Here is a 27,028-nt window from a genome sequence, read left to right as displayed (position 1 = left end):
CGAAATGTTCATAGATCTGCCGAGTGATCTTGTTGGTTTGCAATGGCTGCTCAATCGCCTGTATCACAGAGAATAGCATACTTTGAAGAATCTCAAATATAAAATATATTTTGATTTGTTTAACACATTTTTGTTTACTACATGATTCCATATGAGTTAGTTCATAGTTTTGATGTCTTCACTATTATTATACAATAAAGAAAAACCCTGGAATGAGTAGGTGTGCCAACTTTTGACTGGTACTGTACAATACCCTTGGTGGCATGTCTGGTGGGTTACGTTTGTGTGTCACTGCTATGTCTAAGTTGACTATGCAAACAATTTGGAATTTCCAACACTGTTCCAAAGTTTGGGGTCACTTAGAAATGTCCTTGTTTTTGAAACAAGATATTTAATGGAATATCTATATAGGCATACAGAGGCCCATTATCAGCAACCATCACTCCTGTGTTCCAATGGTGTGTTAGCTAATCCAAGTTTATAATTTGAAAAGGCTTATTGATCATTTGAAAGCCCTTTTGCCATTATTTTAGCACAGCTGAAAACTGTTGTTCTGATTAAAGAAGCAATAAAACTGGCCTTCTTTAGACTAGTTGAGTATCTGGAGCATCAGCATGTGTGTGTTTGATTACAGGCTCAAAATGGCCAGAAACAAATAACTTTCTTCTGAAACTCATCAGTCTATTGTTGTTCAGAGAAATTAAGGCTATGTGAGAAATGTGAGAAAGAATTTGAACATCTCGTACAACTCTGTGTACTACTCTCTTCACAGAACAGCGCAAACTGGTTCTAACCAGAGTGGGAGGCCCTGGTGCACAAATGAGCAAGAGGACAAGTACATTAGAGTGTCGAGTTTGAGAAACGGACGCCTCCCAAGTCCTCAACTGGCAGCTTCATTAAATAGAACTCGCAAAACACCAGTCTCAATGTCAACAGTGAAGAGGCGACTCCGGGATGCTGGCCTTCTAGGCAGAGTTCCTCTGTCCAGTGTCTGTGTTCTTTTGCCCATCTTAATATTTTATTTTTATTGGCCAGTCTGAGATATGGCCTTTTCTTTGCAACTCTGCCTAGAAGGCCAGCATCCCGGAGTCGCCTCTTCAATGTTGATGTTGTGACTGGTGTTTTACGGGTACTATTTAATGAAGCTGCGCACAGATTCAACATCGGCTAATGTAGTTTTAATTCACAGAAGAATATTCACCATTCGCAAGTTTAGTAAATGAGTTGCATTCGTTTTCAAATTTAGTTCCATGCTTGCAAATGTTATTTAATTTATTTGCATATGAACTTGCATGTTTGCAAGTGTTCTTGCATTTATTCTCAAAAGAAGTTAAATGTTTGCAAATATTTTTTTGCAACTACAAAACTGATTATATAGGTGCAACTCATATGTTACATGTGCAAATCATACTTTACATGCTTGTACACTTAAGGCACTATTTTACCTTCATAAATAAATAGTGTTTGAATTCTCACAGAAAAGGGGGTATGGTTCTGTCCCATGGAGATAGTTACAGGATGCAACATTGTATCTGTCCCATTATGGCTTCAGCGAGAGCATGGGCAGCTCCATTGCTATAGATTTTGAAGTAGTCAAATTTCTTCTACTACTTCTATGAGTTGGAGTGTATTGTTTGAACATGTATAAAGCAAAGGTTGGTGATTTACTGCCACCTGTAGTTATGGAATGTTTGCTCACGAGGATAATTCATTGGCTGATCCCGCTTGATGACCTGGATGAAATGACATGATCGTTCCTTAGCCCACAGGAAGTTCCACCCAGTTGACTACTTCAAAATGGTGAAAGTCCTCAATGGACTAAAATTGTATTTTGGGCACTAGAGTCCACTATCTACTGTATCTATATGTTCTGTCCATAGCTATTCTGCGCATTTCTGACAACAAAAAAAAACAAGAAAACGGCATAGGTGCTGCGCACTTTAGTTTTATGAACATGCGTATTTTAAATGTTACGCATATGCGTAATTGTTTCAGTTGGTTCACACCTCTCTGTTTTGTCGTCCCCGAGCCAAGCTGTATGTTTTTACCCTTTATCTCTATGCACATATTCTGCGCAGAAGGTATACCAGTGACATCCGAGAAAGACTGACACGGGATCACCAATCATTTCCTTGACTGGGAATGACGTCCCTCCAGTACATTCCAGTTATATTTAGAGCCTATATATAGTGGAGGCGCCCCCTATCCGTTATTGTTCCAGCTTCACTGGGAAGCCGACCATTTATTCCCAGAGATAGGTCTTGAAATATTGATGCTTGGTAGAATAATTAAATTAACACTGCCATAATGATCGATTTATAGATATAAATTGTTTAAATATGCCTATTTATGTAATTCCAAATGATTTCAACGCATATGTATACGCCCTATTTCAGTCCTCTCTTGGAAAAACACATTGACTCCAGAACGTTTCAAAACACAATCTGCCAACACGCACCCACCAGAACAATACATTGAGGTAAAGTAGAAGTGCATTGAGTGGAGAACAGGGGGGAGAGCGTCTTTATATTGCGACACTAGTATAGTGTTATCACACCGAAACCAGTTGAAATCCCCTGCTTTCTAAGTAAGTGAGCTGTATGTACTAGGCTACTCTGCACCCGGTATCCGCCCATATTCGCGCTAAGGCCAAACTCAGCTGAATCGACAGTAGCAGGCCAAGCGCTGGATCAAATCTAAAATTCAATTGATTAATTTCCTTACTTTCGTCTGCTTTTTCAAATAAGTTTAATCTACATAAATGGGGCAGTTTCATTGTGAAGTAGGAAATGTAGAGATCGTGTGAAAAGGGAGGATTATCTGCTTGACTTGTTATTTGGTCGCAACTTCGGACGCGGAACTCCATACGCTAAAGGTAAAACAATTTACAAGATCGCTACATTTGTATCAATTTACACAATGGATACAGGGGTGACATTGTATCCCTTCGCCGGTAACTTCATTTTATGTTGGGTCTGTATTGGTTTCATAATTTGCTGGACATTTGCAGCTAAAGTATAGTTGTTTATGCAAACTACGCCCAATTGTTAACCTAATGTCTGAAGTGCAGACCTATGCGGTATTTATGGCGGCTTCAAACTCAGCTCGCCCATGAACGCTGCAGGTTCTACGGTGTTTACACATAGCGTTCAATCCATTGTGCCACCAGAAAACGTTCGTGTTAAATAAATTCGCACACGGCTAATCTAGTTAACTAATACTTGCGGGGATCTGCATAATCTAGGCTACTCTATCCATGTGGACCTACTCCAGTTATTGTAGGCTACAGCCAGTCAACCTGAGGGGGTATCGATAAGAGTGTTTTGTTCTCCTCATTTCACGTATAGAGTATTTTACTAATGACTAGTAGTAGTCCTACACTTTACAATGGAAGCTACTGCTGTCATTAGGCATTGGTTGACTGCCAATGAAAAATGGTTGAAAGGATCACTTTGTCTATCATCAGATTGTGAATAAGTAAACTGCATAAAATGAACACTGTTTGATTTTTTTTATAGGGGACTATTTGTCTACTCTTTCACAATACTTTCCCACAATATTGCCATGTATTTTACTGTAACTTGTAATTGATCTGAAACCAGAACTCGGGGAGAGTGCTTGATTGGACATTACAACCCTGTTGATGACTGGTAATGCAGCTGACTGTACAGGTGTCAGGACTAGCCAATCATGAACACGCTTTCGATTTCCTGCAGGATGTGAGGATATGAAAGGGTTGTCAATATTGTACTAACAGAGCAAGCGTTGTGGCCAAGTTATTAAACCTACTGTACAATAATTTTGTCAGTGGTAGAAAAGTCATGATTCATCTGTATTTACCTTATCCACACTGTAGGCAATAGTTTCTGGTGATGATGGTGATTATTAGGCCTATAACATTCATATTCAATAGAAATAGTAGGCATAAGTGCTATACTTAAGCAATAAGGCCAGAGGGGGTGTGGTATATGGCCAATATACCACGGCTAAGGGAACTTCTTGTGCATAATGCAGAGTGCCTGGATGCAGCCCATAGCTGTGGTATATTGGCCATAAACCACAAATCCCCGAGGTGCCTTATTAGTATTATAAACTGTTTACCAACGTAGTTACAGCAGTAAAAATAAACGTTTTGTCATACCCATGGAATACTGTCTGATATACCACAGATTTCAGCCAATCTGCATTCAGGGCTCGAACCATCCAGTTTATAATGCTCCTTTTGTTTCATGCATGTTCAGAGGGAGTACATAAATAGGTGTAGAACTCCAGGCTGATCATTTCAAGGGGTGTATGAAAAGTGTGATGAAACACTAACTTTGTTAGTAAATGTATACCTCAGTTGGGTGAAGACATGGGTGAGCTCTTCTTTTTGTTTGTATTGACAATACAAGATTCTCAGAAAACTGACCTCAGTATTATACCTAGCAGGGTATGTTTTTGAACAGGGAAACTGTAGGGACCGTTGTTGTTCACATACTGTCTGCAGAGCAGTGTGTGCTTCCTAGTTGTTTGTCCATTTTGGGACCATTATGTAACATCATAGATCTGTGTCTACTGCCTGAGGCCAGATCCCATTGTGTAGCTGTTACATACAACTATCTTTTGAACGTGTGTTGTTACAGTTAGAGAGACATTTCAGTTGGAGGATCATTTAGTAGCAACATTTTTGGGTATGATATTTGGGGGAATTGTAAACGGCAATCTTCTGTTCAAACAATGTTAAATAATGATGACAAGTCATTATTTAATCAGAAAGAACAGTGATTGTGCCAATTCAAAGTAATATAATAGTCAACGGACTTGATAGGGCAGGCAGCTTATGTATATCTTTCCAGAATTCCAGTCTCTTTCATAGTTTTCCATATCTTCTCCTTGTTGATGATCCCATTTAAGAATGTTATAAGATAGTAGAGTATAATATCAAATGTTATTGGTCACATACACATGGTTAGCAGATGTTAATGCGAGTGTAGCGAAATGCTTGTGCTTCTAGTTCCGACTATGCTGTAATATCTAGCAAGTAATCTAACAAATTCACAACAACTACCGTAAACACAGAAATGTAAAGGGCCGAGTAAGAATAGGTACATATAAATATATCGGTGAGCGATGGTGTGCGGCATAATATATACACTCATCACGTTTTCTGTAAAATTGCAGGATGAAATTGGATAAAATGTAAACATTCTTGTATCCACAGAGATCTGTTATTGTATACATTCAGCTCCCTACAGCTCTGGAGAACATAGGAGGGCCATTGTGCAAATTAAATGCAATTTGGAGACATTCGGGGAAAAAATACAATTTGCATTTGTTTAGTTTAAGGGAATTAATACAACTTGACCAGATGGCTATGGAGAAGGGGGGAGAAATCATTCATATCCTCAGCTTCATTCTCACTATGTGTGTAGGGTTGGAACATTTCAGAAACTTTCCAGGTTTTGGAGATCCCAGTTTTGAAGGATTGTTGTGTCGATAGTTAGTGTGTAGCTCATAAAAGGTTTTATATATTCACTGACCTTATTTCTGTGTGCTTTCTCTCCCACAGGTGAAGGATGACAGAATACAAGCTGGTGGTGGTGGGAGCAGGAGGTGTGGGCAAGAGCGCGCTCACCATCCAGCTCATTCAGAACCACTTTGTGGATGAATATGACCCCACCATCGAGGTAATAAGTAGTTTCAGTACACCCTTGTCTCTTACTTCAGCAAGGCATGCCTGGGAATCGGGAGACAAAAATCATTTGGAAATAAAGTTGGGTAAAAATTTAGTTCTAGCAGGTTTTTCTGGTTGAAGATGAAAGATGCCAAACAGGTTTTGATCATTTCTGATCATTTTCTGTTATTTGAATGGAGGAATATTATAATATCATAAACATGGTGTCTTTCAGTCAGTTTAATTTTGCTGGTTGATGATAGATTGCTATGTGATTAAATGCTTTAGTAGTTTCACATGTCAGATATTATTACTCAATTATACTTCCTGAAAGCTATCAATTTTATGACTGCTTGAAGATTGAGTGCATTTTTCCCTTGGTGCACATACAATCGCTCTTAGTCATCCCATCCATTCTCTCTGATTCTAATATTATTGAATTTCCTCAGCGACTTTATTAGATGAGCATTCTATGACCATATAGTTGGGTCTAGACGTTCTGATTCCTAGTCAGGTAGACTGGACACCTTTGAATATGTGATCGTTCATAAGTGTCCTGTCTACCTGATTACCGCTAAGGTGCCCCTCCTGACCCAATCCATCCCACTCTTTCTCTCTCCCTCCTTCAGGACTCATACAGGAAGCAGGTGGTGATTGATGGGGAGACATGTCTGCTGGACATCCTGGACACTGCAGGTCAGGAGGAGTACAGCGCTATGAGGGACCAATACATGAGGACAGGGGAGGGCTTCCTCTGTGTCTTCGCCATCAACAACACCAAGTCCTTTGAGGACATCCACCACTACAGGTGAGCCAGACTCTTCCCTTGTAGAGGACATCCACCACTATGGGTGAGCCAGACTCTTCCCTTGTAGAGGACATCCACCACTATAGGTGAGCCAGACTCTTCCCTTGTAGAGGACATCCACCACTATAGGTTGAGCCAGACCCCTCCCTTGTAGAGAACATCCACCACTATTGGTGAGTCAGACTCTTCCCTTGTAGAGGACATCCACCACTATAGGTTGAGCCAGACTCTTCCCTTGTAGAGGACAACCACCACTATAGGTTGAGCCAGACTCTTCCCTTGTAGAGGACATCCACCACTATAGGTTGAGTCAGACTCTTCCCTTGTAGAGGACATCCACCACTATAGGTTGAGCCAGACCCCTCCCTTGTAGAGGACATCCACCACTATAGGTTGAGCCAGACCCCTCCCTTGTAGGGGACATCCACCAATATAGGTTGAGCCAGGCTCTTCCCTTTTAGAGGACATCCACCACTATTGGTGAGCCAGACTCTTCCCTTGTAGAGGACATCCACCAATATAGGTTGAGCCAGACTCTTCCCTTGTAGAGGACGTCCACAAATATAGGTTGTGCTAACTTCTGGACATCCGAAGTACTGCTGCCAAGAGCACTAATGGCGGAAAGCCAGACTATAGTTGTAACATCTGTGATGCAGTTTCCAAGCAGACACGGTTCTGCAAACTGTATCCCCTTCACTATGTGTCAATGCCAACAGCACTTTATACTTGTAAATACATCCCACTCTTTAAAAAACTTTACCCAGATTGTGTATGAAATCAATAACTCCAAAAAACGAGTAAATTCCCTACTTACTTTGGACAACCAAAGCATTACACTGTTATTTCACCCTTGCCTTCCCTGTCGTCTTTGTTCTCCAGAGAGCAGATCAAGCGGGTGAAAGACTCAGAAGACGTGCCAATGGTGCTGGTGGGGAACAAGTGTGACCTGCCGTCCCGGACGGTGGACACCAAACAGGCTCAGGACTTAGCGCGCAGCTACGGCATCCCCTTCATTGAGACCTCGGCCAAAACGAGACAGGTGAGAGACCGAGACAACAGGCCGTAGTGGACATAACCATGGCACAAATAGCAACCATGGCCATGGTTTTTAACATGACGGCCATTGATTGGCTAGCCTGAAAATCCAGACTGAATTCAGGGAAGTGAAATGTAGCTTTTTTCAGTCTGGATTCCAAGGCTACTTTAGCTCTGCTACATATCCAGTTGAAGATGGATTTGGGACAGATTTACTAAGCGTTACCTGGTATAACTTTGCACCTTTTAACAAGCCCATGTAATAGTGAAGGGTTGCTTGTAGCTTTGAGTGTATTTCCTGGTGTGAAAACAGAAACCATTTAACAATGTTCTCCACAGATCAATTTTCATTATTGTGGCAAGATTACTTCTTACCAGCTGTGTCAGGTGTCCTTGCAATGGCTTTTTACAATCATGGCCACTTCAATCTCACAAAATCCTGTGATCCTCTTATGACTCCGAAGGTACTTTTTGATTTCTGTTGGTGTCAGTGTCTATGTGCTCGGTTTCTAAATGGTGCTTGGAAATATATCAGGTTTCCACTTCCCTTGCTTATATAATTATTGATATATGAGTAATTGTTCTATCTGTGCATGCCCCTCTGTCATGGTAATGTGGGAAGTCTTCAAAACGGATCTGGCAATCAACAAATCTGTACATTTCTCACTGAATCGTCACCAAAGAGGGGAATTTATCAGTAATGGTTTTGTGGCGGGGTAATAATCATGCTTGATGGACAGTGGGATGGGTGTGATCCTGTGCTGCATCGTGCGCTATTCTGTCGGTTTTGTGGTTGGTGGTGTGTGTGTCGTGATGCTTTGCGTGGCTGGCTGGCACTGTGATATATTTGGCAGTCGGTGAGGTGAACCTTCTGCTCTCTTTGCATCGGTCCAATTACAGCTCTTTCTGGGGACACGGGGGACACTGATTGGTCTCTTCCAGCTCTCTTCTCCATTTTCATTGGTCGATTCGACCAGCTATCTGGTGTTGCCCTTGTACTGAATAATACACACACCACTTTCACACCTTTTACAATGACACTTAGTATAATGTTTGTACCTGTCATACCCCTGTGAAGTTAAATTACTATAATGTTTTGAACTCTAAAACGATGACCTTAGATTTATACATCAGCTCCATACACATCTATATGTACACTTGTCTTAGTCTTGCATCCCAAATGTTTAAAAGAAATAGAAGCTCCATGCACAGTGGTGCGACTTTTTCAACGTGCTGGTTATGGCAAGGACAACCGAGTATCTAATAAAAACTGCTCAGTGAGTGTCCACATAGTTATCCCTATATTCCCTAACGCTGAGGGAGTCCACATAGTTATCCCTATATTCCCTAACGCTGAGGGAGTCCACATAGTTATCCCTATATTCCCTAACGCTGAGGGAGTCCACATAGTTATCCCTATATTCCCTAACGCTGAGGGAGTCCACATAGTTATCCCTATATTCCCTAACGCTGAGGGAGTCCACACAGTTATCCCTATATTCCCTAATGCTGAGGGAGTCCACATAGTTATCCCTATATTCCCTAACACTGAGGTAGTCCACATAGTTATCCCTATATTCCCTAACACTGAGGTAGTCCACATAGTTATCCCTATATTCTTTAACTGAGGAGAGCTGTGTTTCGCACTGCAGAGAGTGGAGGATGCCTTTTACAGTCTGGTACGGGAGATCAGGCTGTACCGGCTGAAAAAGCTCAGCAAGGAAGAAAAGACCCCGCGCTGCGTCAAGCTTAAAAAGTGTGTTGTGATGTGAAAGGGGTAAGTGTGTCGCGGCCGTGCTCCCTCCCGTCCATCAGGTGTGTGTGTGTGGGAGGGTGTTGTCCGCGTGGTCCCGAGCAGGGAAAGTAGTGCTGCTTGCTCCTTGGTGGGCGGGATCCATTCCTGTCTAAGCTAACCTCCTGGGATCTGCTGGGCCGTGGGATCTCCTTGAAACCAGGCATCCATGTTGGTTTCTACTCCTGTGGTATCTCTGTCTCTGTGTTTATACTATCATAGAGTGCTGATCATTCTGTAGTCTGCTCAAATGAGATCTGATCTGTGTGATTAATGGAGATTGTGATAATCTGGGCTGAAATTAAGTGTTGAAATGATGACCCAAGGAAGTGTGATTACTAAGAGGACAACACAGAGGTGTTCCACTGAAACTCAAGTCCTGGGCCAACTGTGAGTCATCCCTGTTGTTATGGCACAGATACTCCCTTTGTGTCTCTCTCTCTCTCTCTTGTTCTTTCTCTCAATCTCTCTGTCGCAATCTGAAATGACCACCCATTGCATCAGGAAGGAAACCAATGTCGTGCTCAGCGAATGACAAAGACCTGGTTATTTTTTGTCTCATTGTGGCACCATTGATTGTGTCTGTGCTCTCTGCTGGGCCAGCTGATGCTGCGAATCCACCTTCCAACGAATCCATACACAATTAACACATTTGTAACATACTATTAGTGCACACCAAAATGCTATCCTATTCCCTATAGTCAAAAGTAATGCACTATATTGTGAAATAGGGGAGCCATGTCAAATGCCCCCATTACATTTGCATCTGACCCAGCTTTCATGTTAGTCACAGATGAGAACATCCATGTTTTTGAGAAGTTTTCGAAATGAACCATAACTTTTTCTTTTCCCCAGGGTGTCGATGATGCCTTTTACACATTAGTGCGGGAAATCCGAAAACACAAAGAGAAGATGAGCAAGGAGGGCAAGAAGAAGAAAAAGAAGTCCAAGACCAAGTGTATACTCATGTGAATAATGACCCCCCCCCCTTTTCAAGATAGAAAAAATGTGTTCAAACTGTTTAATACATTTTTGTACATTACACTAAATTATTAGCCTCTTTTATCTAAGTAACCACAACACCGAATATCGAAATGAACCCCTTGTTGTCTGCCCTAATTTTTAGTTGCTAATTTGAAACTAAGCTTTACTTAGTGTTTAGTGCCAGTTGCCCAAAAGTGTTGGTCCAATAGGTTGATTATCAATTAGGAGTGGTACACTAGAGGGACATTTTGGACAATAGAAAAAGCAAACCCTAAAAAGCTTATTTTCCCTCTGCTAGTAGAGCATTAGCAGAAGAGGTTGTTGTAGTACATGCTTCTGACAGTATGGGGGAGAGTTGAATTCCATCCGGAGTGCCTAAAAGCCTGTTTTTAGCATGGGCAACGCCAATGAGGACTTTCACAATTTTTAAGTAGTCAACTGGGGACTTACTACGGGTTATGGAAGGATCACATGATTCCATCTGGGTCATCAGGAGGGATCAGCCAATTAATAATACTTGTGAGCAAACATTTCATAACTGCAGGTGGCAGTAAATTGTCTTTATACCTGTTCAAAAAGCACACTCCAGGTGGCACTATGCACCCTTTCAGTTTGTCAACTCACAGTAGTAGAAGAAGAAAATTGACTACTTCAAAATGGAAATGGCCTCAATGACGCTGCCCATGCTCACAGACGCCATAATGGGAAAGATGCAATGCTGTGATTTCTATCGAAGTTTATGATTCCATTCGATACCATTGGACCCTCAAACTCAACTCTGGACCTCAAAGCCAGTTCCACTGCATTTTTTTCATTGGTTCCCTCTAGTCAGGGACTGATTTAGACCTGTGACACCAGGTGTGTGTGCAATTATCAGGTAGAACAGAAAATCAGCAGGCTCCAGAACTTGTAGGAGTTGAGTACCCCTGCCATAGGACAAGGAGTAACAACCGGGAGGCACGACCAACACTTGATTAGGGGAAATTCCAAATGTCCTGGCCGCTGTGTGTAATAATGCCCATCCTCCTACATTAGACTCCTAGATATGATTCAATAATATCATGCAGTTCTTTTAGCATGCATATGAACTTTACTACTGTACCTAGTTAAAAAAAAAATGGTTACCCATTTAATTAACTTGTAATCTGTTAATGCTTTTTTTGTAATTGGTGAGCAGTGATTTCCTGCCTACAGGAGAGACTTTCCTTTCTGCATGCAATGTGTTCTTATGGGGAATGGCACTGTGATGCTCATACTGTATGATACTGATACAGGCTCTAGGGCCAGGAACAAGGAGCTCTGTTCCAGTTGGGGGACACAGGTTTTTATAGTGTTTCAGGACTTGAGTCAATCCATATTCACCAAACCTGATCTGATCTTTTGGGTCGAAACCAGTTGTTGAGTGGTGGGAAACCTTCTCAACAACTGAATTGCTCCAGGTGGCAGGTTTGAAGCATAATATATTTTTATATAAAGAGAGGCATCAGAACAGCAAGATTCTGCCAGTGATTTTGAAAAGGACACGCAGCTAATGTTGTGTTGCTCAGTGTCACTGCATGTTGCTTAAAACCCATCACAAGCCAGTGTCTCCTGTAGTTATTTTATCATTAGATTTGATATTCCCTGCTCATTACGAACGTCCTAGAAGATGAGTTAATTGTTCCTGAAGAGACCTTGTTTAAGCTATGAACTTCCCTCTTATCCTCAGGATTGGTGTATTTTGCGTCATGTTTTGTGTTTTTGAAGGTAGTTCACTGGAGTAACACATTTGACCTCAGCTAATTGAGCCAGCAAATCAAGATCTGGGCTTCCTTGTTACAGTTTAGCATCTGAAGTGTTGAGTGCAATAAAAAAAAATAGCATGCCTAAATCAAACCTAAACTTTAAACTAAGTCATCTAATGTCGACTACGTAGATGTGTTCTTCGGGTGAACTATCTTCTTAAAGAATAGTGACTCATTGTCTTCAGATGCAGGACATCAAACATCCCAACAGATCCTAACAGAATATGCCTTGCACATTTCCCCAATCCTTTGTTTTGTATTTATGGCTGCCATATCTTACTCTCCTTTTTTGGATTGGCTAGATTAGGCAAAACAAATCTTAAAGGCCTTGTTTTGTCCTACCACTTATTATTATTATTATTTTTTACTTCTACAAAAGATGCATCCCAATAGTAATGGTGTCATGATAAGGGTGTTCAAAAAATGTATTGTTTATATGAATTTTTCTAAATCACCTTTGGGTGTTTTTTGGAGTTTGGGTGGGAAGGTGTTGAGGGTTTTTCTGTGCTGGCTTTCAAGTGAAATGACTCATCCAGTCCAATAATTTTTATGTCATGTTTATCTTTCACAGGTTGTTCCATCCAAGTGATGTAGTAACTGGAACTGATGTCTGCAAATGAGGCAATAATTGCCATTTTAAATTAGTTTTTAGAGAAAAAAAAGTCAATTGATAACACGGAATATTTGCTTTTCAGGGTCAATGCATATTGCACCACCGTATTACTAGTTTTTGACCTTGGGGCTTCTTACACATTGCCTTTTGTGCTGCCATCGTGCTTCAGTCAGACAGCATAGCACAGCTTCTCTGTCACGTCTGTTCAAGAGCTACAAACTCGGTGCTGTTTGAGAGGAACAAGATTCTAAATTGAAACATAATATACAATGTGTTTAGGCTGTTTACACAACCACCCTAAGAACCCAAATCTGATTTTCTTTCTATATCCAATCTTTTCTTGACTGTCCACACAGTTTTACATGTGACCCATATCAGATTTGCACATTCACACTGATGTAGCACACAGATGCAATGCTCGTTTCCTCCCTCTGTTTCTTTCCAAGCATAAAAACGTTTCAGAATAAAATAATCTGATCCGAGCATCCAGACATAGGTCACACATAGAGGATCGGGTTTGTATCAGGGTTATGATCTACATATGGAGGTGGTATAACTCAAAAGTCCAAAGATCAGATTCCATGTTTTTTTGCTGTTTACACAGGGAAAATATCAGATGGGTATCAGATATGCAATTAATTGGCAATAGATCTGAATTGGCTGCCTGTGTAAGTGCAGCCTTAGTTCTTAGGATTTCTCTTTTTTCACCCACTTTGATTAAATCCCTTTTGTTACTAAAGTTAGATATTAACTGCTAATGCATTTTTGATTATGGGAACCCATTTGTTAAAAATACTGTATGAAGAAAAGTAACTATAGCAAAATGTGTTGCAATGTTCCTCCTCCCTTTATGTGCCAATGGCTGATTTCTGAGAAAGAAAAGTATCATTTATACCTGGATCGTATTTTAACAACCTATTGTCATACTGAAAGGTGCATATTTTGTAAATTGTGCTTCATTTTGTTGGTGTCTCTAAATGAATGTTGCTTTAATGGAGTTTTCACTACTCTCTGTTTGTGTATGATGGGACTCGGGAGAGTGACTGGGTCCAGGTCTAGGGGAGAGTGACTGGGTCCAGGTCTAGGGGAGAGTGACTGGTTCCAGGTCTAGGGGAGTGAATGAATGACCACTGTTGAACACATCAGTAGAGATGTCTCTTTGGGAAGTGTGTAGCGTGGTGATCTGATCACAGATCCATTTTTTCCATGAATCTCACCACTCCTATTTAATGTGTAATAAAGAAATGAGCAATTGGCTCTGTCTCCTCATCTTTGCTCATATTTGTGCCCCGGGAATTCTAGGGTTATTTGGTGCTGTCTGCCAGTTCGTAGTGGGCCTATCTGAAGTCATACTTACGCTCATATATTCCCTGGTGGAGGCTTCCATGCGTGCTGGTCTATTGTTATTTATGAACATGAGGGAGCTGTAGGTGGAGATGTGTGATCATGCCTCATGTTTGGACAGAAGCACAGCACCCTCAGACAACTAGTTTATTACTATTTATTATGGATCCCCATTAGCTGTTGCCAAGGCAGCAGATACTCTTCCCGAGGTCCAGAAAAATTAAAGCAGTTATACAATTTAAAAAACATTATAGTACATTCACAACAGATTTCCAAACACTTTAAGTGTGTGTCCTCAGGCCCTTACTCTACTACCACATATCTACAACACAAAATCCATTGGTACGTGTGTATAGTTTATCATGCTGGCTGAGAGATTAGGTAGATTGACATATTACCAAAAATTTATAACATGAAGATGCATGTGTGGATGACAGTGGATTAACAGTATCATTGATGAATAGTTGTTTAGGGTTGTAGTCTTGAAGTTCAACCAGACTGTGCGTCATGTCATGAGTTTGGCCAGCATTGGTCACTGTTTTCTCACGCTGTTGTGTCTGACTGAGGCTAACAGCCAGAGCATCAAGTGTAAACAGGGAATGGAGCCCCTAGACTGAGACAGCCATCTGCATATTGCACATGCTATAATCAGGGTTGGATAGGTTACTTTCTAAATGTAATCCGTTACAGTTACCTGTCCAAAATTGTAATCAGTAACGTAACTTTTGGATTACCTGCCATATGCTGCATTTGCTATAGGCCTATTGTTAAGGTTTTTGTTGGTGACACTTTGATATCTTGATAATCCACAGATGAAACAATAACAAAATGGCCACCCCACCTCTGTTTTGGTAAAAAGCTGAGGGATGGGCCTGGAGAAATGTAACCCCTCTCAAATGAATGGACAGAGCTATGGATGCAAGAACTGACCATCCATGTTATGAGGCTATACAGTGTTTGTTTACATTTACAATGTTTATAATAACTGGAGAAAAATAAGCTTATGTTTTGGGTTCTCATGTGTGCCCAGCAACAGCCCCAAAACATCACTGCTCTAGAGGAGATCTGCATGGAGGAATGGGCCAAAATACCAGCAACAGTGTGTGAAAACCTTGTGAAGACTTACAGGAAACGTTTGACCTCTGTCATTGCCAACAAAGAGTATATAACAAAGTATTGAGATAAACTTTTGTAATTGACCAAATACTTATTTTCCACCATAATTTGCAAATAAATTCATAAAAAATCCTACAATGTGATTTTCTGGATTTTTTTTCTAATTTTGTCTGTCATAGTTGAAGTGTACCTTTGATGAAAATTACAGGCCTCTCTCATCTTTTTAAGTGGGAGAACTTGCACAATTGGTGGCTAAATAAATACTTTTTTGCCCCACTGTATATATATATATATATATATATATATATTATATATAATTTATAAGTCCAAAAATGGATGCAGCAACTACAAATTGCCCCTTTAAGTCTATCAAAAGTGTGTGAGTTAGGCCTATGGTTTGCATTTTTTATCAGCATGAATTAGATTGAGCAATAAAAGCCCAATTTTTATTCCAGAGGCTGTGATCCGCACTGTGCAGCTGTTGCAAGAGCACATTTTTCCCTGGCTGTCCATTGGTTTAAAAAATAATGATAGGCAGCTTATTATTGGGTTCAAATACACATTTAGATTTGTGAACAGCCATCCACAACAACCACAATCCGTAAGACGCAAATAGCTAAATGAGAGAGCAGCAGTGTGATTCACATCAATGCGCTATGTAGATAACAATAATAAGCGATATCTGTATAGCCGTTGACTACACCACTGCTGTCATCCTTACCTCCAAGTGTTTATTCAAGTTGGATAATCTTTGGGTGCCGACAGCAGTCACACCATTGGAAGACATAGCTTGGACTGTAGCCTACAAAAGCCTAATTCTGCGTTTTTCCCGCGATCCATCAAACCCATTTGTGTCATCATAGTGGTCTCTAATTTGTGGTCAGATTCACTCAGGTGTAACAAACTTACATTTGTGCCTTTTTTCAATGCTGATTTGAATGTCATTGAGAAAACAGAGAAGTGACAAAGATTTTTTTCCCGCAAATCTCATTTCTGATTTTAAAAGGGGGCTTCTTTGGCTGATTTTCAGTTGTAGCACTCACCAGCCCCATCCAGTCTACAGCCATAGCCATATCACTGCTACAGGTGTGTCAGACATTTTCCTCTGGGTTTGTGCCCCAAGATGACCAGGCTTGTTTTGTCCTACTGTGTGAAAGGCCCTGTCATGTTACATCAAAGATTGTATATTTTCACAAAACATTTGTTGTGGAATAAATGCCAGAGGGATCAAGTTCGGAGACAACAGACGAGCATTGTAAGGATGTTGCTCTGTGGATGTCATGTCTAGATTAGCGTCACACAATGTGTGGTTAACTGGTTGAAATGTATTATTTGGTGGAGCCAACATACATCACTGTTGTATAATTGACTTGTTACGTTATTGATGAAGATGAAACCCCTATTTGGCTACATGTTGCTACATGTTGCATGATAATGCTCAGTCTTGAATCCTCTGTCATCTTGCTGAAATGGATCTTGGTCCTGTTTTTATGCACCTGTAATTGTCCCTGGAGTGTTTTATAGGAAATATTATGTATTATGTTCAAACGGGAGTTTAGCTGTATTCAGGTTTTCACCATGCAATATAAACAAGGTTAACATCTTGTGACATGCTCAATTACACTCCACACAGAACAATAGAGCTGTTGAACCTAGGCTACAGCACCCACCATGAAGCAGTAGAGACAGACAGACTGAGAGGGAAGGGAGATACGTTAAATTAGGCAGAGGGCTTTCTGTCTCCCTGACAAGTCTGAGACTAGCCAGAGAGAAAATTGTAAGAGAAGTACAAGTCTGAGCGGACTTCACAAATACCACTACCCCCCCAACCCCCCAGGGGCAGCTTAGTCCGAGGCCTGTCAGTCACAACCCCCCTCCCTGCTCTGTAATCCGGGGACGGCACTGAGAAACCTGCAGGCCTGATAAAGCACTAAAAGAGATGACCAGACACCCTGGCTCTCTGGGCCCACTCTGGGGTAGGGGGATAGGTGGAGGGGTGAGGGGGCAGAGAAATAGCAAATGTTCCCAAATTGATAACAGCCCAAGTCCTCGGTCTGGTTCCACCCAAACTCTCTCAACCCAGACCGGCAAATCCTCCATCCCCTACTTCCATGTCTGTGCCCTCGTGCCCACTATCTAGCACAACCACTTGGCACAAGCAGAATGCAGGGTGAATCCACAATTGTCTGGCCTCTGCCTTGCTTGTAGAGGGAAAAGTGAATTTGCTTCTTGTTTTAATGAAGCGTGTCTGCCCTGTGCCCGTGAGGCAGCTACACATAGTGAAGGTACCAGGGGAAGATACAGTCAGTAATTAGGGGTCGCTAGGTTCAGGTGTCGTTCAACAGAACACCACAGAAGAAGACATTATACAGCCACATTTCCATACAACCCTGAAGGCAGAAAAGGAGCTTGATGATAAATATTCATGCAAACAGTGATAAATTGCATTGCCTCCAGGTGCTGTGGCACTTTGAAAGCCCTTCATGCTGTCTCTTTTATCAGAGGCTGGCCTCTCGACTAACCCCTCAGAGACCACGGTACAGCATCTGGAACAACCAAACTACCAATTATCATCTCAGATCATTTACTGATTATGCTGAAGCAAACACTGCTCTTTTAAAAGGCCTAAATGACCCTCTCAAGGAAGACTGGCTTGATTGAGTTGATTGGGTTGCTTTTGCCTTCAAAGTTGCAATCACTTATCAAGTGATATATTAATACAAATCTAAGATAGGTAAACAGTCCTTAGTTAAATTGCCATTATGCTGGCAATCATATAATAGTCTGCATAATGGTATGCTTTTGATCAGGGATAGGCTACTAGATATTTTGTCAGAGCAAATCATCGGAGGGCCGGAAAATTATAATAAAAGTTTGTACACTGCAAATTGACCACAATTAAGCCTAAAAAGAGATTATATTTGAAAAGGACAATCATTTCATAAAACTGGTCCGCGGGCTGCCCGTTGCCAACCCCTGCTTTATATCCAGTGAAACTTTGCAGTTTGCACATCAGTTTCAGTATGTAATAGAGGCAATAAATGTAGACTTGTCATCTTGTTGAATGTGTATACTTTGGCTGCCTGGATGGTTATGGGAAGTCACGAATGCATGTGGTGGAGGGGTCGAGGTTGGAGGGATAGAAGGATGACAGGGTGGAGAGACAGATGGATAGAGAGGGATGCAAGTATGGATTAAGAGGTGAAGGAATGGAGGATCCACATTGTAATGGAGAAGGACCCGAAACTCTGGGACCTGCCGAAGATCCTCTCCTGGATCAAAACACTGTATTTATTGGACTAATTAAAGGTATGTGGTGGAGCAATCGTGTGCTGGTCCTACTTTATTTCTAGAAGTTGTCTTTGGCCCAGCACCCCTTAACAAGTGATGTGTGTTGACTATAAAGACTATTGGGCTGTGGACTGAGCAGCGGCATGTTGAGAAGCAGCCCCGACGGGTGATTCATACCAGCCTCATCACAGGCAACAGACAGGACATCCAGGCCTTTATTACCTCCATCCATCACCATCACTTCATCAATCTAGGGCCCTGTGAGCCAGCTCTCCTCTCCAGCCAGTCCCTTAACAGCCATCCTCACACGCTGCCGATGGAGAGAGATTTACACACACACACACACACACACACACACACACACACACACACACACACACACACACACACACACACACACACACACACACACACACACACACACACACACACACACACACACACACACACACACACACACACACACACACACACACACACGGTGTGGTGCTAGCCCCCTAAGGGCCTAGACAGACCATCCGGCATTGTGGAAGACACAATCCAGCCACACTCATAAATACTCCCTACTGTTACTAAACAATGTGTCTGTTCTCCTCTTTGATATGGCCAGTATGGATTTGCTTTAGGAAAGGCAAGGCACAGTAATATGTAAGACGATAGGATTTACTTGACTATTTCTGAGAGTATTTGTGGTGTGAAAGAAAGTTTCCAGTTGAATTAGAGGCCTTATTCCTTCTTGGTATGGAAATACATATTTCATGTCAGATATATGCGAAAGGGATATAAAGGACAAACAGGATGTCTCCCGTGTGTATTTGATTTGTCCAAACTGGTTTGTCTTATGTATTTGTCCCTAAACGGACATACATGGAATATCATTACAATGCATAACTGGAGTCAACTGGAGAGTGGTAAATCAATGTTCTATTTGGGGTGGCAGGTAGCCTAGTGGTTAGAGCATTGGACTAGTAACCGAAAGTTGCTAGATTGAATCCCCGAGCTGATAAGGTAAAAATGTGTCGTTCTGCCTCTGAACAAGGCAGTTAACCCACTGTTCCCAGGCCGTCATTGTAAATAAGAATTTGTTCTTAATTGACTTGCCTAGTTAAATAAATAAAACATTTGAAGAATTATTATTTTCACACTAGAAGGAGTATTGAATCATGTACTGTACCACATAGTGTTATGTCACTGTTATTTTAATTACCGTTTGAGTGAATGAACGCTGAATAATATTAACCTTTCCTTTTATCTTATTTGAGTCATCCACATGACTGAATTGATCCTCATATATGTATGGGCTTCTCCTCGGGAGATTAAACATTGGGCTGTGAAGTTTACACAGGTGCATTAACAGAACTGGACTGATAGAAGTAGAGAGGGATGGGGGAGAAAGGGAGAGAGAGAGCGAGAGCGAGAGCAACAGGGAGAGAGACAGAAATACAGAGGGAAGGCGAAGGAGAGAAAGAGAGCGAGAGGGAGGGAGGGAGGGAGGGAGGGAGGGAGGGAGGAGGGAGGGAGGGAGGGAGGGAGGGAGGGAGGGAGGGAGGGAGGGAGGGAGGGAGGGAGGGAGGGAGGGAGGGAGGGAGGGAGGGAGGGAGGGAGGGAGGGAGGGAAGGAAGGAAGGAAGGAGGGAGGGAGGGAAGGAAGGAAGGATGGTAATGAGACAATGCTTTTAATGTGTCTGTCAAAGTGGAAATGTTTGGGTAATGGTGGCTTCCCTTGCGTCAAAGCAAACAGCAAATACATTGACACAGAAACTTTTTGTGCTTTCAGAGCGTTTTTCTGTTCGGAAAGTTGAGATTGCGGTTTCTTTGTTTACTAATGCTCCCTTGAGGTCTGTTTGGAGATGGATTCCCTGTGTTTTGGTTCACAGTCTCTGTGTGTGTGTGTGTGCATGTGTGTGTGTGTGCGTGCGAGCATGTGTGATTTTGTCAAGCTATTATTATCTAAGCTAGAATAACAAAACAAGTTAATAATAATTTGTTATGCTGACAGCTGTTCAAAATTACATTCTGCTTCACAGTGTCATTATGCAGAGCAAGCATTATTCTATTATTTTCTGACAAATGTCCGTGGTCTTGCAAGTGATACAATTTATACTAAATTCATTTTTGTGTAGTTATATAAATGAGCAATGTTATTTTGCTCCAGAGAGTTGTGATTATGTGCAGCTCACCCTGCATTAACATAAATAACATGAGCATGTCTACTTCTGCTAAGCTCCCAATAAAGCAATGGAAACAATCAAGCATGCCAGAAAAGTGCTAAAAATAGGGCACGTTAACATATGTAGCCTAAGAAACAAGGTTCGTAAAATCAATAATTTGCTAGTAACAGATGACATTCATATTCTGACAATCTCTGAAACTAATGGGGATCGTTAATAAATACACATGATATCACTATCTGTGTTATTTCTACCTTCTACCTAACTTTCTCTCAGTTTATGGCTATGGACTTTTGTGCAGGTATGTAAACATGTCATTGTTCAGGTGTGTGTGTGTGTGTGTGTGTGTGTGTGTGTGTGTGTGTGTGTGTGTGTGTGTGTGTGTGTGTGTGTCTGTGTGTATGTGTGTGTGTGTGTGTGTGTGTGTGTGCCTGCATACCTGTATATATGTCTATGCATGTGCATCATTGCGTGTGTCTGTGTTTGTGTGTGTGTGTGTGTGTGTGTGTGTGTGTGTGTGTGTGCCTGTCAGTGAGTGTGTGTGTGCACCAGCACTGCTATCTTCTCGTCATTTCAGTCATGTCACAGGCCAGACACTCCATTATCAGGAGATTCTTTTATCTGCTGACTTCAGATGTGCCTGTCATCCAGTCCAATTATACACAGAGAAATAGGTATTGTTACACTCCGGGGGATTGATTCAAGACACAATAGAAAAGTGGAGAAAGGACTGTAGGCTGCAAAATGATCTATAGACACATATTCGCACACATGCAGAGACACACCCACACACCAACAAACACACACGCATGCACACATACACCTGAACATTGATACGTTCATACGTTCACAAGATCTTCAATCAATACTGAGGGAAACTACTGCATAATTAGGTATACAGATAGTGATATGATCATTGTTTAACTTCACTAAACCTACTGTAGTTGATGAATACTGTACCTACCACCCAAGCATGGAGTGTCTGCATGACCAGAAGGCTGAATCTTACAGCCATACACTGTCTTATTGGACTTTTTAGACAGTTAGACACAGTGTTTCCCAAACTTGGTCCGGAGAACCCCAACAGGTGCATTTTGGTTGTTACCCTAGCACTACACAACAGATTTAAATAATCAAAGCTTGATGATGGGTTGATAATTTGAATCAGCTGTGTAGCGCTTGCCTGGCTACCCAGACCCCTTGCTCCGGCCAAACGCTACGCCACGCCCACAAACGTTAGTCTCTTCTCCGCAATGAGTCTGGATCTGAGTAGCTCCTTGATTCTTCACCGAATGCAAACACATTAGTGGCCGTCTGATTGGTCCAGAAACCGATGGGTTGGGCCAGAGCCAGAACCTCACACTGTTTGGGATGATGCTTTAAAGAGATGGCCAGGTGGAGGAGTGGGAAGTTGCTGTATCTCAGATAGAAAGTCTGAGTCTGCCCTGCTGTTTGGATTGCAGTTTAGACAGACATCAATCAGCAAGACTGACACGAGCTGTCTTATTCCACTGCTTCTCTCTCACTCGGTCTCCTTGATGAACTGACAGTTCATGTCAGGAACCTCCATTTACCTACTTCTACCACTCAAAGAGAAGATATCAAATTGGATAAAATAGTACAGCTGAATGTCCCATTCAGATGACAGTCTAACATCTTAGTCGCTACGCCAAGATACCCGAACGTCTTGACAAGGGTTAAGGTCACTGTTATATCATGCATGATAGACAATGAATTCATTCTTACTGGAAATTACTTAGCTCATAAATCATTCAATTACGGATGTCAGGTGTAGCAAGAGCCCAATTTTGTGACATGCCAAGGAGGTGGACGTCTCCGTTTAGACCAAACTGCCATGATTTGTCAACACACTGTGTCACTGATGGCTGCCGCATGATGTCCTTGCTCCTGATATTGATTCACTGATGTGGAACCTGGCTGGCTGAGATGGTGGGGGCTACATGGGGAGAGAGGATTTGCTCTCCAGTTAAGCTTTTTCTCTGTGCAGATTCCTACTGAGCCATGAGCAGAGATGTGTACACACACACACCCACGCACGCGCGCGCACACACACACACACACACACACACACACACACACACACACACACACACACACACACACACACACACACACACACACACACACACACACACACACACACACACACACACACACACACACACACACACACACACACACACACACACACACACACACACACACACACACACACACACACACACACACACACACACACACACACACACACACACACACACACACACACACACACACACACACACACACACACACACACACACACACAAAAACACTGCATATGCTCCCTTTATCCCCAGCCAACTGCCTATGTTTTATACCCTGACTCTTCCAAATCCACCCAGGTAGCCTAAGTTTGAAAGTGAATAAATTCCCTCATCCAACACTGATCATTAATAATTCATTAAATTGCAGCATGCTGTCAGTTTCGAGTAGGTAGCACTATCTAGGTAATAGTTCTGCTGATTGATCCCTTGAGCCAGAGGATAAATATCGGTTTCCTGGATAATTGCATTTTTCTTAGATTACTGTTCATTAAGTATGTAAAGAAATGCTGTGAAATCGTTAGGATGGGTACAAACCAGACCTGGGTTCAAGTACTGTTAGAATTATTTTTACATTTGAGCATGAAATGCCAGATCAGCAGGGTTTGCAGTTTATGGACTATTCTGCTGGTCCATTAAACCAGGCAATCTTAATCAAGCACAGATAAAGTTTTTGAACTGATTTCAAATAATAATTCCGTTTTTTACCGCTTTGGTACTATTTTAAAAAGTATGTGGTACATTTTTACAACTCAGTACAAAACTCCAAACATGTCACACTTTATTCAAAACCTGACATTGTGCATTCATTTGGATTGTAAAACATCTCTCACCACACAACTATTAATTCAAAATATATGTTTATTTTGAAACGTATGAGTACATTGGTTTAATCACCAAAACACAATGATATCTTTTCAATTTAGTTGTTTTAACTACCAGTTAATCTAATGGCAAAGAATGCAAGATATGTGTTTCAAATTGCCCTTAGAAGTGCTGAATGTAATAGGCTACAGTACTGTAAATTACAGTAGATTACACAGTTTTCACATTAGACAATACACTTGCATTACCCAACAAAATTGACAGAAAATCTATTATTTCCATAATACAGTATCTATCCAATGTATAATCAAAGGTATGATCAATGAAGACATCCTCTACAATCTTTCATGCAATATTTCATTGTATTTTTCAGATATAATGTAAGAAATTAAATTAAACAAATTTAAAGAATGAAAACAAAATATGACGTTTAGCACACATTCATTTGCATCAAGTCTTTCTTGAGCATTTGGCCATAAATTCTCATCCACATCACAGTGAATGTCCTCATTGTTCACGCTCCTAAGGAAAAACCTTTTGGCATGGTGAATCCAAGATTGACATTGGTCTGCATTAATGTCGTCGCATGCCCCATCCATGGCCAGAAGGAGGGTGGGGGATTAAGATCGTACACACTTCCACCTCCATGCTGAAAAAATCCTCAATAGGGTTGAGGAAAGGAGAGCACGGGGTCAGGTATAGGGTCAAAAATCAGGGATGGGACAAAAACCATACCTGTACTACCTCTGCATTGTCTCACACAATGACATAGGTGACCCCTTCACCTTGACAGGCCTGCTCAATTTCATTGAGAGACACAATGATGTGTGCAGCACTGAAGGATCCAATTCATGGCCTACATCCTACCACACCATCTTCAGAGATAGCTGCGCACATAGAAATGTTTAACCAACATTTTCCAGGGACTAGGACGGTTGCCCGTTGACTGAGTTTTTGGCCAGGTTGAAGCCGCTTCATGAACAAAGATATACTTGTGATGGTTCGCAGCAGCATCAAGCACCATCATCCTCTAAAAATATATTTTGGTCAGTTATTTTTACAGTATAGTTCCAATATGATATTGTGAAGTAGCATGTGCATCAAATAGTAGCAGTAATACAGTATACAGTATAGTGCTGTACCTGAACATACTCGGCCCGAGTATATCCTGCAGACTTACCGATTTCTTGGCGAAACGGTAAGGCCTCTGTTTACCACATGGTCAACGATGATGGCCCTGACTTCATTAGACACAACAGTTCCCTGCCGTCTGCCTCCCTCTCTCTGATGTCCACCTCCTTGACTGGGCCCATGCCCACCTCTTTGACCTCTTTGACGGGGCCCATCCCCACCTCTTTGACCTCTTTGATGTGGCCCATGCCCACCTCTTTGACAGGGCCCTTGGCCACCTCTTTGATGGGGCGCATGCCCACCTCTTTGACCTCTTTGATGTGGCCCATGCCCACCTCTTTGACTGGGCCCATGCTCACCTCTTTGACCTCTTTGACGGGGCCCATGCCCACCTCTTTGACCTCTTTGATGTGGCCCATGCCCACCTCTTTGACGGGGCGCATGCCCACCTCTTTGACCTATTTGATGGGGCCAATGCTCACCTCTTTGACCTCTTTGATGTGGCCCATGCCTACCTCTTTGACTGGGCCCATGTCCACCTCTTTGACCTCTTTGACGGGGCGCATGCCCACCTTTTTGACCTCTTTGACGGGACCCATGCCCACCTCTTTGGCGGGGTCCATACCCACCTCTTTGACCTCTTTGATGGGGCCCATGCCCACCTCTTTGATGGGGCCCATACCCATCTCTTTGACCTAGTTGACGGGGCCCATGCCCAACTCTTTGACCTCTTTGACTAGGCCCATGCCCACCTCTTTGACTGGGCCCATAACCACCTCTTTGATCTCTTTGATGGGGCCCATGCTCACCTATTTGACCTCTTTGATGTGGCCCATACCCACCTCTTTGACTGGGCCCATGCCCACCTATTTGACCACTTTGACGGGGCCCATGCCCACCTCTTTGACCTCTTTGACTGGGCCCATGCCCACCTCTTTGACTGGGCCCATGCCCACCTCTTTGACCTCTTTGACGGGGCCCATGCCCACCTCTTTGACCTCTTTGACGGGGCCCATGCCCACCTCTTTGACTGGGCCCATGCCCACCTCTTTGACCTCTTTGACTGGGCCCATGCCCACCTCTTTGACGGGGCCCATGCCCACCTCTTTGACCTCTTTGATGGGGCCCATGCCCACCTCTTTGACCTCTTTGATGTGGCCCATGCCCACCTCTTTGACTGGGCCCATGTCCACCTCTTTGACCTCTTTGACGGGGCGCATGCCCACCTCTTTGACCTCTTTGATGGGGCCCATGCCCACCTCTTTGACGGGACCCATGCCCACCTCTTTGGCGGGGTCCATACCCACCTCTTTGACCTCTTTGATGGGGACCATACCCACCTCTTTGACTGGGCCCATGCCCACCTTTTTGACCTCTTTGACGGGACCTATGCCCACCTCTTTGGCGGGGTCCATACCCACCTCTATGACCTCTTTGATGGGGCCCATGCCCACCTCTTTGATGGGGCCCATACCCATCTCTTTGACCTCGTTGACGGGGCCCATGCCCAACTCTTTGACCTCTTTGACTAGGCCCATGCTCACCTCTTTGACTGGGCCCATAACCACCTCTTTGATCTCTTTGATGGGGCCCATGCTCACCTCTTTGACCTCTTTGATGTGGCCCATACCCACCTCTTTGACTGGGCCCATGCCCACCTATTTGACCACTTTGACGGGGCCCATGCCCACCTCTTTGACCTCTTTGACGGGGCCCATGCCCACCTCTTTGACCTCTTTGACGGGGCCCATGCCCACCTCTTTGACTGGGCCCATGCCCACCTCTTTGACCTCTTTGACTGGGCCCATGCCCACCTCTTTGATGGGGCCCGTGCCCACCTCTTTGACCTCTTTGATGGGGCCCATGCCCACCTCTTTGACCTCTTTGATGTGGCCCATGCCCACCTCTTTGACTGGGCCCATGTCCACCTCTTTGACCTCTTTGACGGGGCGCATGCCCACCTCTTTGACCTCTTTGATGGGGCCCATGCCCACCTCTTTGACGGGACCCATGCCCACCTCTTTGGCGGGGTCCATACCCACCTCTTTGACCTCTTTGATGGGGCCCATACCCACCTCTTTGACTGGGCCCATGCCCACCTCTTTGACCTCGTTGACGGGGCCCATGCCCAACTCTTTGACCTCTTTGACTGGGCCCATGCCCACCTCTTTGACTGGGCCCATGCCCACCTCTTTGATCTCTTTGACGTGGCCCATGCTCACCTCTTTGACCTCTTTGATGTGGCCCATACCCACCTCTTTGACTGGGCCCATGCCCTCCTCTTTGACCTCGTTGACGGGGACCATGCCCACCTCTTTGACCTCTTTGACTGGGCACATGCCCACCTCTTTGACCTCTTTGACGGGGCCCATAC

The 27,028-nt window shown here is 42.9% G+C and overlaps 1 protein-coding gene across 6 annotated transcripts; it reads left to right on the top strand.

The window, feature by feature from the left end:
- Nucleotides 1-2,339: 2,339 nt before the first annotated feature.
- kras (v-Ki-ras2 Kirsten rat sarcoma viral oncogene homolog) lies at nt 2,340-13,935 on the top strand. 6 transcript variants are annotated; one of them, XM_031801419.1, is made up of 6 exons: nt 2,340-2,479; nt 5,552-5,669; nt 6,286-6,464; nt 7,344-7,503; nt 9,152-9,276; nt 10,147-10,258. In XM_031801419.1, the coding sequence occupies exons 2-5, from the start codon at nt 5,559-5,561 to the stop codon at nt 9,269-9,271; spliced, it is 570 nt and encodes a 189-aa protein (XP_031657279.1). In that variant the 5' UTR covers nt 2,340-2,479; nt 5,552-5,558; the 3' UTR covers nt 9,272-9,276; nt 10,147-10,258. The 6 variants fall into 6 exon arrangements, with proteins under 6 accessions (XP_031657279.1, XP_020312405.1, XP_020312404.1 ...); XM_031801420.1 differs by lacking the exon at nt 2,340-2,479 and adding an exon at nt 2,499-2,587; XM_031801418.1 differs by lacking the exon at nt 2,340-2,479 and adding an exon at nt 2,614-2,875 and having other exon boundaries at nt 10,147-13,935.
- Nucleotides 13,936-27,028: the final 13,093 nt, after the last annotated feature.

This window comes from Oncorhynchus kisutch, linkage group LG22, assembly GCF_002021735.2.
Source record: "Oncorhynchus kisutch isolate 150728-3 linkage group LG22, Okis_V2, whole genome shotgun sequence".
In the NCBI taxonomy this organism is placed as follows: Eukaryota; Metazoa; Chordata; class Actinopteri; order Salmoniformes; family Salmonidae; genus Oncorhynchus; species Oncorhynchus kisutch.
This window is presented reverse-complemented; position numbering and strand designations above follow the sequence as displayed.